Source organism: Anoplopoma fimbria, chromosome 23, assembly GCF_027596085.1.
Source record: "Anoplopoma fimbria isolate UVic2021 breed Golden Eagle Sablefish chromosome 23, Afim_UVic_2022, whole genome shotgun sequence".
NCBI classification, from domain to species: Eukaryota; Metazoa; Chordata; class Actinopteri; order Perciformes; family Anoplopomatidae; genus Anoplopoma; species Anoplopoma fimbria.
This window is the reverse complement of record NC_072471.1, coordinates 20,045,084-20,058,447: the sequence shown is the minus strand read 5'-3', so window position 1 is coordinate 20,058,447 and position 13,364 is coordinate 20,045,084. Positions and strand designations below refer to the sequence as shown.

At 38.6% G+C, this 13,364-nt stretch overlaps 1 protein-coding gene across 2 annotated transcripts in view; it reads right to left on the bottom strand.

Annotated features, from left to right (window-relative positions):
* ipo8 (importin 8) overlaps positions 1-13,364 on the bottom strand; it is a 68,010-nt gene that overhangs the window by 24,798 nt on the left and 29,848 nt on the right. The window contains exons 12-17 of one of the 2 annotated variants that reach the window (XM_054624626.1): positions 12,213-12,329; positions 11,975-12,064; positions 7,869-8,034; positions 7,381-7,541; positions 2,196-2,321; positions 1,988-2,063 (exon numbers count right to left, since the gene is read on the bottom strand). In XM_054624626.1, the coding sequence (XP_054480601.1) occupies positions 1,988-2,063; positions 2,196-2,321; positions 7,381-7,541; positions 7,869-8,034; positions 11,975-12,064; positions 12,213-12,329 (736 nt within the window). The remainder of the gene's footprint in view (positions 1-1,987; positions 2,064-2,195; positions 2,322-7,380; positions 7,542-7,868; positions 8,035-11,974; positions 12,065-12,212; positions 12,330-13,364) is intronic. The other variant, XM_054624628.1, reaches the window with a different exon arrangement.

Below are 13,364 nucleotides of genomic sequence, written 5' to 3'. Positions count from 1 at the left end.
GTGTTCAAGTCAGCCAGTCCAACCTAATTGATTTCCATATATAGATCTGAACACAGTACAGGCAGCAACAACACGGTTCCTTAATACTAGGTGCAAATGCAAAGGCCCGTGGGCCAATATCCTTATTGATATAATGCATTCAGATAAAGATCACATGTTAAATCCAGGTGGAAATTAACCCTTTGTTAAATCAATGTTTTCTCAGCCATTAATATTGGTGAGTACAATATTATCATAACTAATAGAGATGAGGACCAAAACTAAAAATAATTCTAGGAAAGAAGATTTGATCTTCTTTTTACACCAGATGCATTACAGACTCTGTGTCTACGTGACTCTGTGTCGGCACACATTAAAACAAACAGTAGTTACACACTGGTAGCAGTTGTGAGTGTGAGTTCTGTGATTTGGTCCAAAGTAGAAGTTCTAAAGAAGCTGTGATAGCCCTGAATAAAGTCTTCAGAGTGGTCATGATAACTGTTCAGATGTGTCCAGTAATCTCTTTCACACATTTGGAGGTAAAGAGCACCACTTGCTAGATTGCATATTATTATGCAAATATGGTTTATATTCCCTGAATAAAAATTGACTTCGCTTGACCTCTCTTTCTTTTATTTTTTTCATTAAGACCCCCCTCCTACCAAGTGTGACACACTTCACACACACACACACACACACACACACACACACACACACACACACACACACACACACACACACACACACACACACACACACACACACACACACACACACACACACACACACACGATTTGCATTGATGCTTTGTTTTGTATATTTGCACCCCACACTAGTAAGTGGCCACATGAGTACTACATAAAGCAACAACACCCAACGCAAACAAAGAAACTCATTTAGAACAGCAACAGACAACAGAGCAAAGATTCTGATTTAGAATTCATTTTACAAATGCTCAGAAAAACAACAAAGCCAGAAACCCAGAGAAGTACAACTAAATACCTAATGAACCACTAGTGGGCTTTAATTTGCATTACAGCCGAAACAACAAACAAAAGCTGTGGAAAAAGTCCCACTAGGGTCAAAACCTTGATCTGTTTGCACAACTAGAGGCTGCAAATCAATCAGTGTGCTCCAGCCCCTTTTACCTGTTAACATTATTACCGTCCAATCAAAGAGAGAGGAAACATTAAATGTGTCCTGTGAATGTTTACAATCAGGGTTTCCCACAAAAACAAATGTTCGGAGTACTTTTCTTTCCTCATAACACATTTGTAAAGCTAATTTCTTCAGTCAATAATAACAGGCATTGTTTACCGGGCTATTCTTCAATGCTTTTATGTTACAGTGTTTCTTCACCAATTACTGCCACCTATACATCAGTGGAATAGTGTGAAACCATTAGAAGTAATGTAGATTGCGTGACCCCTGTGTAGATCCATCGGCATCCTTATGAGTGTGGGTTGCACGAGACAAAAAGAAACAGCTCAGCAGTGCTTCTTTAGGTCAAAAATTCCACAGGGTATTTTCAAATAGAAATAAAAGAATAGAGAAACGCAGCAGGTTGATTAACAAACCGTACCACATTTGTGTTTTCCTGAGAGTTCTTTGCCAGACAAGGATGTTAGGGCTCTGCGATAAAGGCAGCAAGCAGTAACCCAAAACTCCCATTTTTAAAAAAACTACTGTAGAAACCTTTGGGTAACATCACAGAATCATTTTTCTAATTTCTCTCTGCCTTCTGTGTAATGAGTCAAATCAGTTCGGAACATTGACTCATGAGTGCACAAACTCTCTTTGGAGGAAAGGGAACAGGACGCAGTAGCAAGTGAAGAGGCAAATTCATTAATTAAGTTAACCTGTGATGAATATCCAGTAGTTCCACATTTTCAGGATGATCTGAGAGCAGCAAAATGTAGAAACAGCAGGGACCTGATTTAAAGTATGCATGCGTATTGGTGTAAGTGAGTGTGTTCATGTAAAAACACTGGACTGCCCGTGCACACACCTGCCATACCTATGATGGGTTTCTGCAAGACCAGACCGATCACCTGCAAACAGATCCCCTCCAACTGCTGAGTGATCTGAGAGGTAGAATGAACAAATATATAGCATCAAATATCACATAAGATACTTTAACAGCATGTGTGATATCTGTGATGGCTGTGTGTGTGTGTGTGTGTGTGTGTGTGTGTGTGTGTGTGTGTGTGTGTGACCTCCTTGTGGTCCTCCATGACTGTGAGGATGGTGTCGATGGTGCTCAGGATGCCCAGGGCCATGACAGTCTTGTCCTCGTTCTCCTCGTACTCCTCACTCTGAAGGACCCTAGTGAAAATCTCCGCCTGTCAAACACATACACAGCCGGTACAGACACTTCAATGAAAATCTTCTGCAGTCACAGATAAAGACATCAAGACACAAAAATAAAAACACAATGGATCTGCAAGTTTAAGAGAGTCAAATTAAGAATATTTAAGGCATTGTCTTACATGAAATTATATGCTTTTTTTATCCAATCATTTTCAGTTCTCAGCTAACTTGCCAGAAGAAATCCACAAAAATGGGATAAATACCTTAACCCAACAATGTTTGGAGTGAGGACAAAAAACTGTTCGCAGCCTAGCCTAATCCATATTATTTAACGTGCTCATCGGCACAGCTGATGAAGGTGGCTGTCGCAGAGGCCAAGCAAGTGACCTTCACGCCCGACTATCAACAGCCACGTGTATGCAGGTTTCCATCATGAACAATCATTATAGAGGCTGATTTCACTGATTATATGTCTGTTCTTGTGTGAAAGCCCTGGAATTAAAAACTACAGTGAAATCAATGGGGTATAACATTCAGAGAACGTTATGGAATACAAGGTTCTAAGAACATAAGGAAAACATCCATCCATCCATCCATTTTCATCCACTTATCCGGGGCCGGGTCGCGGGGTCAGCAAGCTAAGGAGGGTCCTCCAGACGTCCTTCTCCCCAGCAACACTGTCCAGCTCCTCCTGGGGAACCCCGAGGCGTTCCCAGGCCAGACGAGATATATAATCTCTCCAGCGTGTTCTGGGTCGACCCCGGGGCCTCTTACCAGTTGGATGTGCCTGGAAAACCTCTAAAGGGAGGCGTCCAGGGGGCATCCTGATCAGATGCCCGAACCACCTCAGCTGGCCCCTTTCGACGCGATTAGGAAAACAATCTTCCGAAAACATTCCAAGAAATGAGCATTCAAAGAACACTGTTCCGAAAAAGTAAGGAATACAAGGTCCTCGGAACATTCTGAAAACACTGAACGTTCTGAGAACAACGCTCTAAAAAGAAATACAATGTTCCAAGCACAACCTTATGAGAAAGTCAGGTGTATAACGTTCCAAAAACAATAGGAAAACAACGTTCCAAAAACGTCCTGAAAACGACGCTCCGAGAAAGTTTGAAATATAATGGACTGAGAACATTGTAAAAAAACAACGTTCCGGGGAATATAACATTCTGAGAACTGTAAGAATAAAACCTTCAGAGAACATTCTGAAAACAACGGTCAAAGAACATTAGGTAAACAACAGTTTTGAGAACTTGCCGAAAAAATGTCCCGGAGAGGAAAATATTGTAACGAGAACAAAAGGAAAAGACATTCAGAGAATGTTGTGAAATCAATAGGGATATAACATTATGACACAATTATGGCGTACATGGTTCCATGAACATTATGGAAAGAAACATTCCGAGAACTTTACAGAAACATCATCCCCCAAAAGTTAAGAAAAAAATGTTAGAGAACTTTAAAAGAACTCTGAAAAAAATGTTAGGAATTCCATTTTCCGAGAATGTTTGGAATACAATGTTCAAAGGACGTTCTGAAAACAACGTTCAGAGAACGCTTAGAATATAACGTTCCAAGAAAGTTGGGAATACAGTTCAGTTACAACATTGTAACTGAACATTTTGAAAGTTACAGAATTCAAAGTTCAGAATACATTCTGAAAATGTTCAAAGAGTGTCAGGTAAAGACCGTTCCCAAAAGGATGTTCCGACGACGTTTTGGAAAAAAATTCCCAAAATGGTTCGTCAACGTTCAGGAAACAACATTCGAGAGAGAAAGTTAGGAATACAACCTTCCGAGAATGTTCTGAAAACAAAATTTCAAGAACACTCCAAAAACAGCGTTTTCCCGACATTCTGAAAACAACTTTCCAAGAGCTTTAGGAAAACAACGTTCGTGATTACAAAATTTTGGTGGTTGCCCGACAACAGGTTGAGAGATTATTCCATAAAACGTGAAAGACAAATAAGGAAAATACCCGTTAAAATCTTTAAGTGTTTGTTATTTGTAGTGATTTCAGAATTTTCGGTGGATCCGCCTGGTAACAGGTGGACCAATTGTTCTTTAATACGGGAAAGACAAGATATAAGAGATGGGTACGGGTCAGAGTAAGGAGAAATCTGATCGGAAAACTGATCCTAAAATCCTTCCTCTATTTTAAAGTACATGACAGAAAAGGACAAAGCGTCCATGGAACAATTTGTTAAGTTGGCAGAAATGTGCTTCCCAGTTGTCTTAAACAACTGGACCAGCTCAAGACATGGAGGAAAAGGAACAGGCACATGCAGAAAAGGCACATGCAGCCATGTACAGAAAACAAAAAAAGAAAAACAAACCTTTTAAAGTGGACTGGAAGGCATATGATATGTGGAGAAAGGAGGCAGAATTAAGGGAAAGAAAGACCCTCAGTGCAAAAACACAGGAAAATACAGAGAAACCTTAAGATCAATGTAAGAGTGGCTCACTTTATCCTTTTGTATTTTCAGGAACAACCACCTCCACACTACAGCCATCAATACCCAAGGGAAAAGAAAAGAGTGAGGCTTTACAGGAAGAAATCCTCACAAGGTTGAGAGCTGAAGCAGCAATTAGACTGAAATTACAAAACAAAGCTTCCTTGTTCATGCCTATGTTGGAGGCTCTAGGACAGGAAGTTCTGGTAAGGGTCTTCAAGCCGTGGACCGAGGCTCATGCAACCAATCCAAAGGATAATTTGGAACAATTCCGAAGACATCAAAGCAATGTCACCATCAGTAGTGTTGGGCAACAGGACCTACAGGACTGGTATTACTTCCTTTACAACATTCCGAGACAGTTAGGAGAAAGTTAGGAAAACAACCTTTCAGGAACCTTAAGAAAAATCTAAATTCCGAAAATGTTCCGAAAACATCGTTCCCCGAACATTCTAAAAGCAAGGTTCCAAGAAAATGTTTAGAAAACAACATTTTGAGAATGTTCGGAAAACAATGTTTCAAGAACGTTCAGAAAACTTTCCAAGAAAGTTAGGAATACAAGGTTCAGAAAATGTTCCAAAAACAAAAGGGAGGAGTCGATCTGAGTCACTTTCGGAGGACATTCAGATAACGCTCCAAAAAAAGATCCAAAAACAATGTTCAGAGAAAGTTAGGAATACAACGTTCCAAGACTGTTCTGAAAACAACCTTCTGAGAAAGTCAGAATAGCAGAAGAAGAGATGGAAAACAACTTTTAAAGAACGTTCCGCAACATTAGGGATGAAACGTTCTGAGAATGTTTGGAAACAAGCAGAGAACATTCTAAAAATAACTTTCAAGAACGTTAGGAAAACAACATTTTGAGAACGTTAGGAAAACAATGTTCCATTGTGAGAAAAACAGTGTTCTGAGAACACAAGGAGCACAGCGTCAGGAGAATGTTAGAGAACAACTTTCAAAAACATTCAAAACAACAAAGTTTATTAATATTAAACCAACGTTGACACTGCAGTCCTTGGGTTCCCAGCAATAAACTTGGCAAGTGTGAAGTAGATTGGATGAGACCAGTACAATGTGAATTAGTCACAAAATCCAATCCAGTGGTTTCGTGCTGGGCAGCACTAATTTCTTTCTTGTTGCTCGTCACGTCTTTCTTTTTCGGGACTTTGTCATGCTACGAAACAAAAGTTAGGTCTAGGCAACAAAACCACTTGTCATTTCACAACACTTTGGGACCTGCGATGTCGAACGTCAGTCTCATGTTTGGAGGTCTCGTGTTTGTTGGACCCATCCATCTCCCCTCCCGCTCACCATCCTTGTTATATAAAGTAACATACGTCTGGTGTATCTGTATCGTCACAGCGCTTCCTTTTTATAGGGCTAGGATAATCTGGTCACATCTCTCATAACATCACTCTCTCTTCCACTCCTTGCATTTCTCGCACTCATAGCACTAAAGTGAAATGCAGTTACTACTTTTTTTTTTAAAAATGTGGCAGCAAAAAATGCGCTGTAGCAGTGCATGCATATAGGAATCATTGTAATGGTACAATCAGGCAAAATTCTGTACAAATAATCCCAAATCAACAGCGAGTAACAGCAAGACCAGTTCTCAATGACTGAGTCCGAGACTAAGGCAATTCTGAGTCGAACATGGCACAAGAACAAAGCACAAGACGTCAACATTTTTTTTTTATATATACATATATTTATCCATGACCAAATTCTAGATGCAATTTAACTGAAAATTATACAAATGATTGATCCATCAGCCATTATTTTGTCAACGGCATACTGATGTACAATTCAAGATAGTACATTGAATTCATTGGAAGAAAAAAGATTGTCTAGAATTAAACCAAATTTGGATCCTACATGTGATAGATTCAAGCAAACTCCTTTAGGTCAATTACATGTTTTGGACATATCACTGGTCTAATTTCTCTTAAACAGGCCCTATTATGCTATTTGCCGGGTGCATATTTTTATCTCAAGTTACAGTTACAACATGTTTACATGCGTTCATTCTCATAATCCGCCTTGTTTTTCTCATCCTGGCTATCCTGCAGCACCTATTCTCACCCTCTCTCTGAAATGCTCCGTTGTAGCGCTTGCTCCTCCCTCCAGAAAGCAAAGTCTGCCCTGATTGGTCAGCTAGCCCGCTCAGTTGTGATTGGTTAACGTTTCGCATTTCAAAAACTCTCTGTATCTTTTGTTGTTTGAGAGCCAAATTAGCCAGAAGGGGTTTTAAGTAACTTCTGTAACATTATGACCTCATAAAGTTACGGAAGTGAAATAGAGAATTCAATGGAGTCGTTTCAGGCAGCTCAGGAGCAGTGATTCTGAGGGGGAGGGTAACTCATTTTAGGCTGGACTTCAGGTTTCACACTCTACGGACCTTTTACATGTACAAAAATATATATAACACACTAAAGAAGAGGGAAAAAGTGGAAAAGCATAATAGGGCCACTTTAAGTATTTGAGCAAATAGATCCATCAGCTTGACAACAGAGTTGCCTAGCTGATTGGTTAATCGCTATTCCCCCTGCTGTGCTTATTGGTCTATTAATTGTTTAAATCGAGAAACCAGTGTTTCATGTCAGAATGCCAACAAATGTGTGTGTTGTGTTCCTACCAAGTTCTGCGTCATGTCCACAGCGATAGCGGCCACCTCCTGGTTGTACTCGCAGATCATCTTCTGAATAACGTTAGTCAGGTCATCATTCTCCGTCTCTTTCACCACAGTCAGCAGCTCCTGCATGACCGGCCGAATGTACGGCCTGATGTAAAGCTTGGCTATACAAATACGCATAAAAGAGCATGAATGTAAATCACACTATATGTAATTTCATATAATTTTACATATATATACACATATATAACTTTGGTAAACGAAGAAAAAAAGTGTGTTACCCAGAATGAGTGTACATTCATTTCATGGTCATATTTGCATTTTTTGCATTAGCCATATTCATCCAGTAGTTTGCATCATCCTTTAAAGACATTTCACCTGTTTTCTATTCTGAATCTTACGGCAGTATCAGCTGATTGAAAAGGTAAAATATTTGGTATTTGTATCAACTACAAATTACTGTAAAATAACATCGAAATTCCTCCACAGACCTTGTTCTTGGTTGCTGACCAGCGTCTGTAGAGCCATTGCAGCTTCCACCTTGACAGGCATCTCTTTGTCGTCAATTAGATCCTGTTTCACCAATTCGATGGCATTCCTGAGCACCAGCTCATCATGGAAACGCAGTGGGCTGAAGCAGTGGAGCACCCAGCACGACTGCCAATACACAGCAAAGAAGCACAGATAATACAACACGCGTACATTTTAATCTCAGTTAATACATTGTTTTTAGATATCTTAAACCACCACATATGTAATTGCCCATTAATCGAAAAAAAAATGAAGAAACCTTGAGAAGAGCAAAAGAGGAGGGATCCCAATCCCGGGATGGCATAAGTGCAATAGATGTCATGTGTACATAATGTTGATCCATATGATATAATACATATAAAGTTACATTAATAGTATTAGAAATGTAACTTATAATAATAATAGTAGTAGTAGTAGTAGTAGTAGTGGGTGGCAGGCAGGACCATGGCCGAGCCACGACCACAGTCCAGGTTTAACCACGATCCATGGAATGCAAATAGTAAATGGACTGTACTTGTTTAGCGCTTTTCTTGTCTTCGGACCACTCAAAGCACTTTAGTTTTTTTCCCACTTTAGTTTTTATTTAGTTTTCAGAGTATCACAACTGTACAGTCTCAGAGTGTAAACCAATAAAGAAAGAGTAAAATAAAAAGAAGCAAACAGAGCCTGTGAGAGAACATGATATTAAGAAATGATTTCCAGTAGCTGCCTTACACTTAAATGTGTCCATACAAATGTGTGGCAGTGTCCTGATATTTTCTCTAGGTAAAGTATCCACTTCTGCCATCTCTTCTGCTATCTTCCCTCAAACTTAACACACAAGTTAATATTTCCATTGTCCTTATTTCCTGTATGACATCAAACCATTGATCCTGCTCAGGAGAACCAGGTTCTAGTGATGGTTTTCCTTGCTGCTGTAAGGAGTAGCTTAACCAAGTGTAGGTCCCCCTGCAGTATCACCGGTGAAACATGACCCAAGTACAAGACAGTGCATGACAAAGGAATATTATATCCAAGCACATTAATCAAGACAGAATGTACATTTACCCAAAAGGACTTCAGTTTTTCACAAATCCCAAAAATGTGTGTGTGGTTTGCTTCTAAGTAAGCACATTGTCTCTAACAGGGTCGGTGTACTGAAGATGATTTACTGCTGATTTTAGGTGTAATAAAAAACGCACCCTCAATTGTTGTGAACTTGTGGAAGTATGTTAGGTTTCACACATATCATACCATACATCTGATGAAATTTCCACATTTCATTTGTTTCCCCACTTTGATTTCAGATATAATGTTGATTTGCCTTTACATGCCATAATACTTTCATAAAACAAGGAGATTACTTTAACAAATGTACTATTTGGCCTATATGCATTCATCATAACTTTTACCACTGGGTTTATTTCATGTGAATTCTCCAATTTCACTTCCTTGTTGTAATAATCTCTAAATTGTATGTACCTAAATAAATCTTGATTATGAAGGGAACATTTTTCTTTGAATATTTGGAAAGTCTGTAATTCCCTGTTCCATTATTGTACACACTGCCTTAATACCTTTTACTGCCCACTGCATGAACATGGCATCATATTCTCCTGGTTTGAACTGAGCGTTGAAGGCTATCCATCTTAGTACGTTCTGGTCTTTCCTTAGTTTGAATTGCCTGACAAAGCTAAACCAAAAATCTAATGCAGGTTATTGAGTCTATTTTGCTTTTGACTAATTGGGGGATTTATTTTTCTCCCAAAACTGATTGAATCTGATAACCTTCAACATATGGCTCAATTTCCTTCCATCTAGCAAAATAGTTGTCATTACACTAAAGACATAAGGGACGGAACCGAGCTGCAGAAAAGTAATCTTTGAGATTTGGGAGTGCCATTCCTCCTTTATGCTTGGCTAACTGGAGTGTTGTGTATCTTACTCTAGGTCTCTTTCCATCCCAGACAAATGTGGAAATAAGCTTCTCCCACGTTAAGAGCTGCTGCTGAGGGACCTCTACTGGCAAAGCTTGGAATAGATATAATAATCTAGGGAAAATGTTCATTTTAATAATGCTAATTTTACTAGCAAAATCCAATGAGTAGGTAAACCATCTTTCAATATCTTTTTTAATATTTTGATTAATCAAATTATCCTCATATAATTTGTTCAGATTTTTTACAATGTTCACCCCTAAGTATTTTATTGATTCAATATCCCATCTTAAATCATATCTAGATTTTATTTCCTCTGTAGGTTTATAATTAAATGACAGAAGTTGGGTCTTGGTGATATTTAATTTATAGCCAGCATAATAATTAAAGTCTTCTAGGATTTCCATCAGTATTGGAAGGGAGGACTCCGGGTCTACTAAATTGACCAGAATATCGTCAGCAAATAAACTAATTAAATAATCTCTATGTCCAATTTCAATGCCTTGCATTTTCTCCTGGTGGCGGATTGCCTGAGCCAAGGGTTCAATATATAAAGCAAATAATGTGGGGCTGGGGCAACAGCCTTGTCTAGTTCCTCTTTACAATGTGATTGATTGAAATAGTGACCCATTCATTTTTATTCTTGCTGTTGATAAAGTGTTCTAATAATCTCAACGGATTGTTTGCTAAAGCCAGATCTATCTAGTGTTTGATAAAGGAATTGCCAATTGACCATTTCAAAAGCCTTTTCGGCCTCCAGGCTTAGCAGCACCGTAGCTTTATTATCCCTTTCTATTCTGTCTAACAAATGCAGCGTCCTCCTGATATTGTCATGTGTTTTCCAGTTTATAACAAATCCTCTCTGGTCCTCGTCAATTAATTGTGGGAGAAGATTCTTGAGTCTTTTTCCAATGTCCGTTTGTATATTTTATAATCTACATTGAGAATTGAAATAGTATAGTATGAAAATGTATTCCCTATATTTCCCCTCCTTTGGGATTACTGTAATGATTGCCTCTTTCCAAGATGGCGGAAGTCTACCTTCTTCTTTAATCCAATTAAATGTTTTCAGCAGGAGTGGAGCTAGCTCTTCTTAGCACTATACCACTCCGCTGGAAAACCATCACTCCCCGGGTTCTTACTTGATTTTAAGTTACCAATTGCATTATTTATTTCTTCTAATGTGATGTCTGCTATAATGAAATCATTCTGTCTTTTGCCAATACAGGGTAAGTCCAATATCAGAGGTCTCTGTATATAGTTGTTTATAATAGTTTAGTAAAATAGTTTCTATTTCTTCTGGGTGATATTTAATTGATTTGTCTCTAGGTCCTGTATCTTATGAACAGTACTATCCACTTGTTGTTTACGTAAACGTCAGGCAAGTAACTTGGCTGCCTTAGGACCCAACTCGTAATATGTCGTGTAAAATCGGGCCTTCTTCTCAACATCTTGCTCCAATAAATCATTAATCTGTTTCCTTAATTGTTGTATATGCTCTAATAGTTTGCGATTTCTGTTGTTGCTCTATATTTGAAAGGTCTACTACAAGATTATTATACTACTTGATCTTTTCTTTATTTAACGCTGTTAAAGCAAATTATCATGCTGACCAGCCCCCCCCCCCCCCCCATGTGGATATACTGTACATTTAAAAAAAATTATTTAAATTTATTTTTTATTTATTTTATCTGTTTCTGTATTTATAATATGTTGTATTTATTATCTGTTTCTGTAACTGAGCTTTTATAAAGGAATATAATAATAAAAATTATAGTCCCAGAGTATAGATGGATCCATTTGCAAATTGAATCTGCATTTTTCAGTTTTTTGTTTTTAACATTTGCAAACCTTCTACATTTCTGTTTTTTTCTGTCAAGATGGGTTGCTGAGTGAACATTAATGCGAAAAAAAATGAACTTTTTCGATTTTAGCAAATGGCTGCAATGAAACAAAGGGTGAAAAATTTAAAGGGGTCTGAATACTTTCCGTACCCACTGTATATATATATATATATATATATATATATATATATATATATAATATATTTGCACAAATTTAAGGGCATGTCTGTCTGCGATACACTCTAGAACTGAAGGAAGAGATAAAATGATTAGCCCTGTGAGGAAGGGATGAGAGGGTACACTCACCCTGGCTCGCAGGTAACCCATTGGAGAGTTTAGCAGAGGGAAGACATAGTTTTGCAACATCAGTTCCATCTGCTCCCTGTATATTCGCTTCTATAGGATGAGAAAAGCATACACACAACACAGACCAGAGATTATTAAAACACAAAAGAGCATAACTGTAAACTTTTTGGGCTCCATCAAATCAGTTTTACAGGGGAAAAAAAGTACACACAGGGACGTATCATATGGATGTGCTTACCTTCAGTAAAAGTTCAGCCAGAGCTCCAATACAGTGCAGTGCCCCGTCCTTCTTGCGAGGGTCAGCAGATGGGTCCATCAGTATCTTGTGGCAGAAGTCCATCATCTGAGGAAGAACCTACCAAGAGGAAACACAAAGCTTACATGTAGATGTGTTGGGCAACTATGGCTTAGTGGTAGAGCAGGGCAAGACACTTAACCCCAAGTTTTTCTCGAAGGCTGCGCCAACAGTGTATGAATGTGTGTGAATGATTAGTTCGACTCCTGATGGGCAGGTGGCACCTTGCATGGTAGCCCCTGCCATCAGTGTATGCATGGGTGTGAATGGGTGAATGATGACATGTAGTGTTAAAGAGCTTTGAGTGGTCAGCAGACTAGAAAAGCGCTGTACAAGAACAGTCCATTTACCATTTACCATTAAGCAATAGTTTAATTAAATGCTGCAAAAGATACTTTTTCACATTTTCTAAAAAAACAGCCATTGCGCTTCTCTGCATCTCATGCAAACTGCCCTTCCTGGTGTTGACTGAGTGCAATACTCCCATACTAGACATTTTGACCCTTTCATCAGGGCATTCATCCATAATCAATCCATCCAGCAGACCTGGCATATATTCCTCTGCTGTATGAAATGTCTGTATTGTCACTGAGCTGTATTTTTGTAAACTATGATCCTTTGGTCTCTCGCTGCACGAAACACGTTTACATGCACACTATTGTTCTAAATATTAATATATTCTGAAATTGATATGGTTCATGTAAACATCATATTCCATTTGGATATTCTGTATAAAGCCTTATTTGAATGGGGCATTTTTCGACTAAGACATGTGGAATATGTGGATATTATTGCGGGTTTTCGGAGCATTCTTTGGACACGCATGGAGTGCATTTGGAATATGTGTCTAAATAGGTTTTTTTGGCACATGGCCTCTTTATGGTTTATGACCAGCTCTTTGCGCTGCACACAAACCAACTAGAAAACAGTTTGCAAAGCTGGAGAGAGGCTCATACTCAAAATTTGGGTTGGAAGGAGAAACACAAATGCTTTAAGTATTATGAATGGGAATGGGCAAATATCAGTTCTCTGTGGGTTCAGCACTACAGACAACAGCCTTCAAATTACATTATTTATTTGATCGTTTGTAGTATA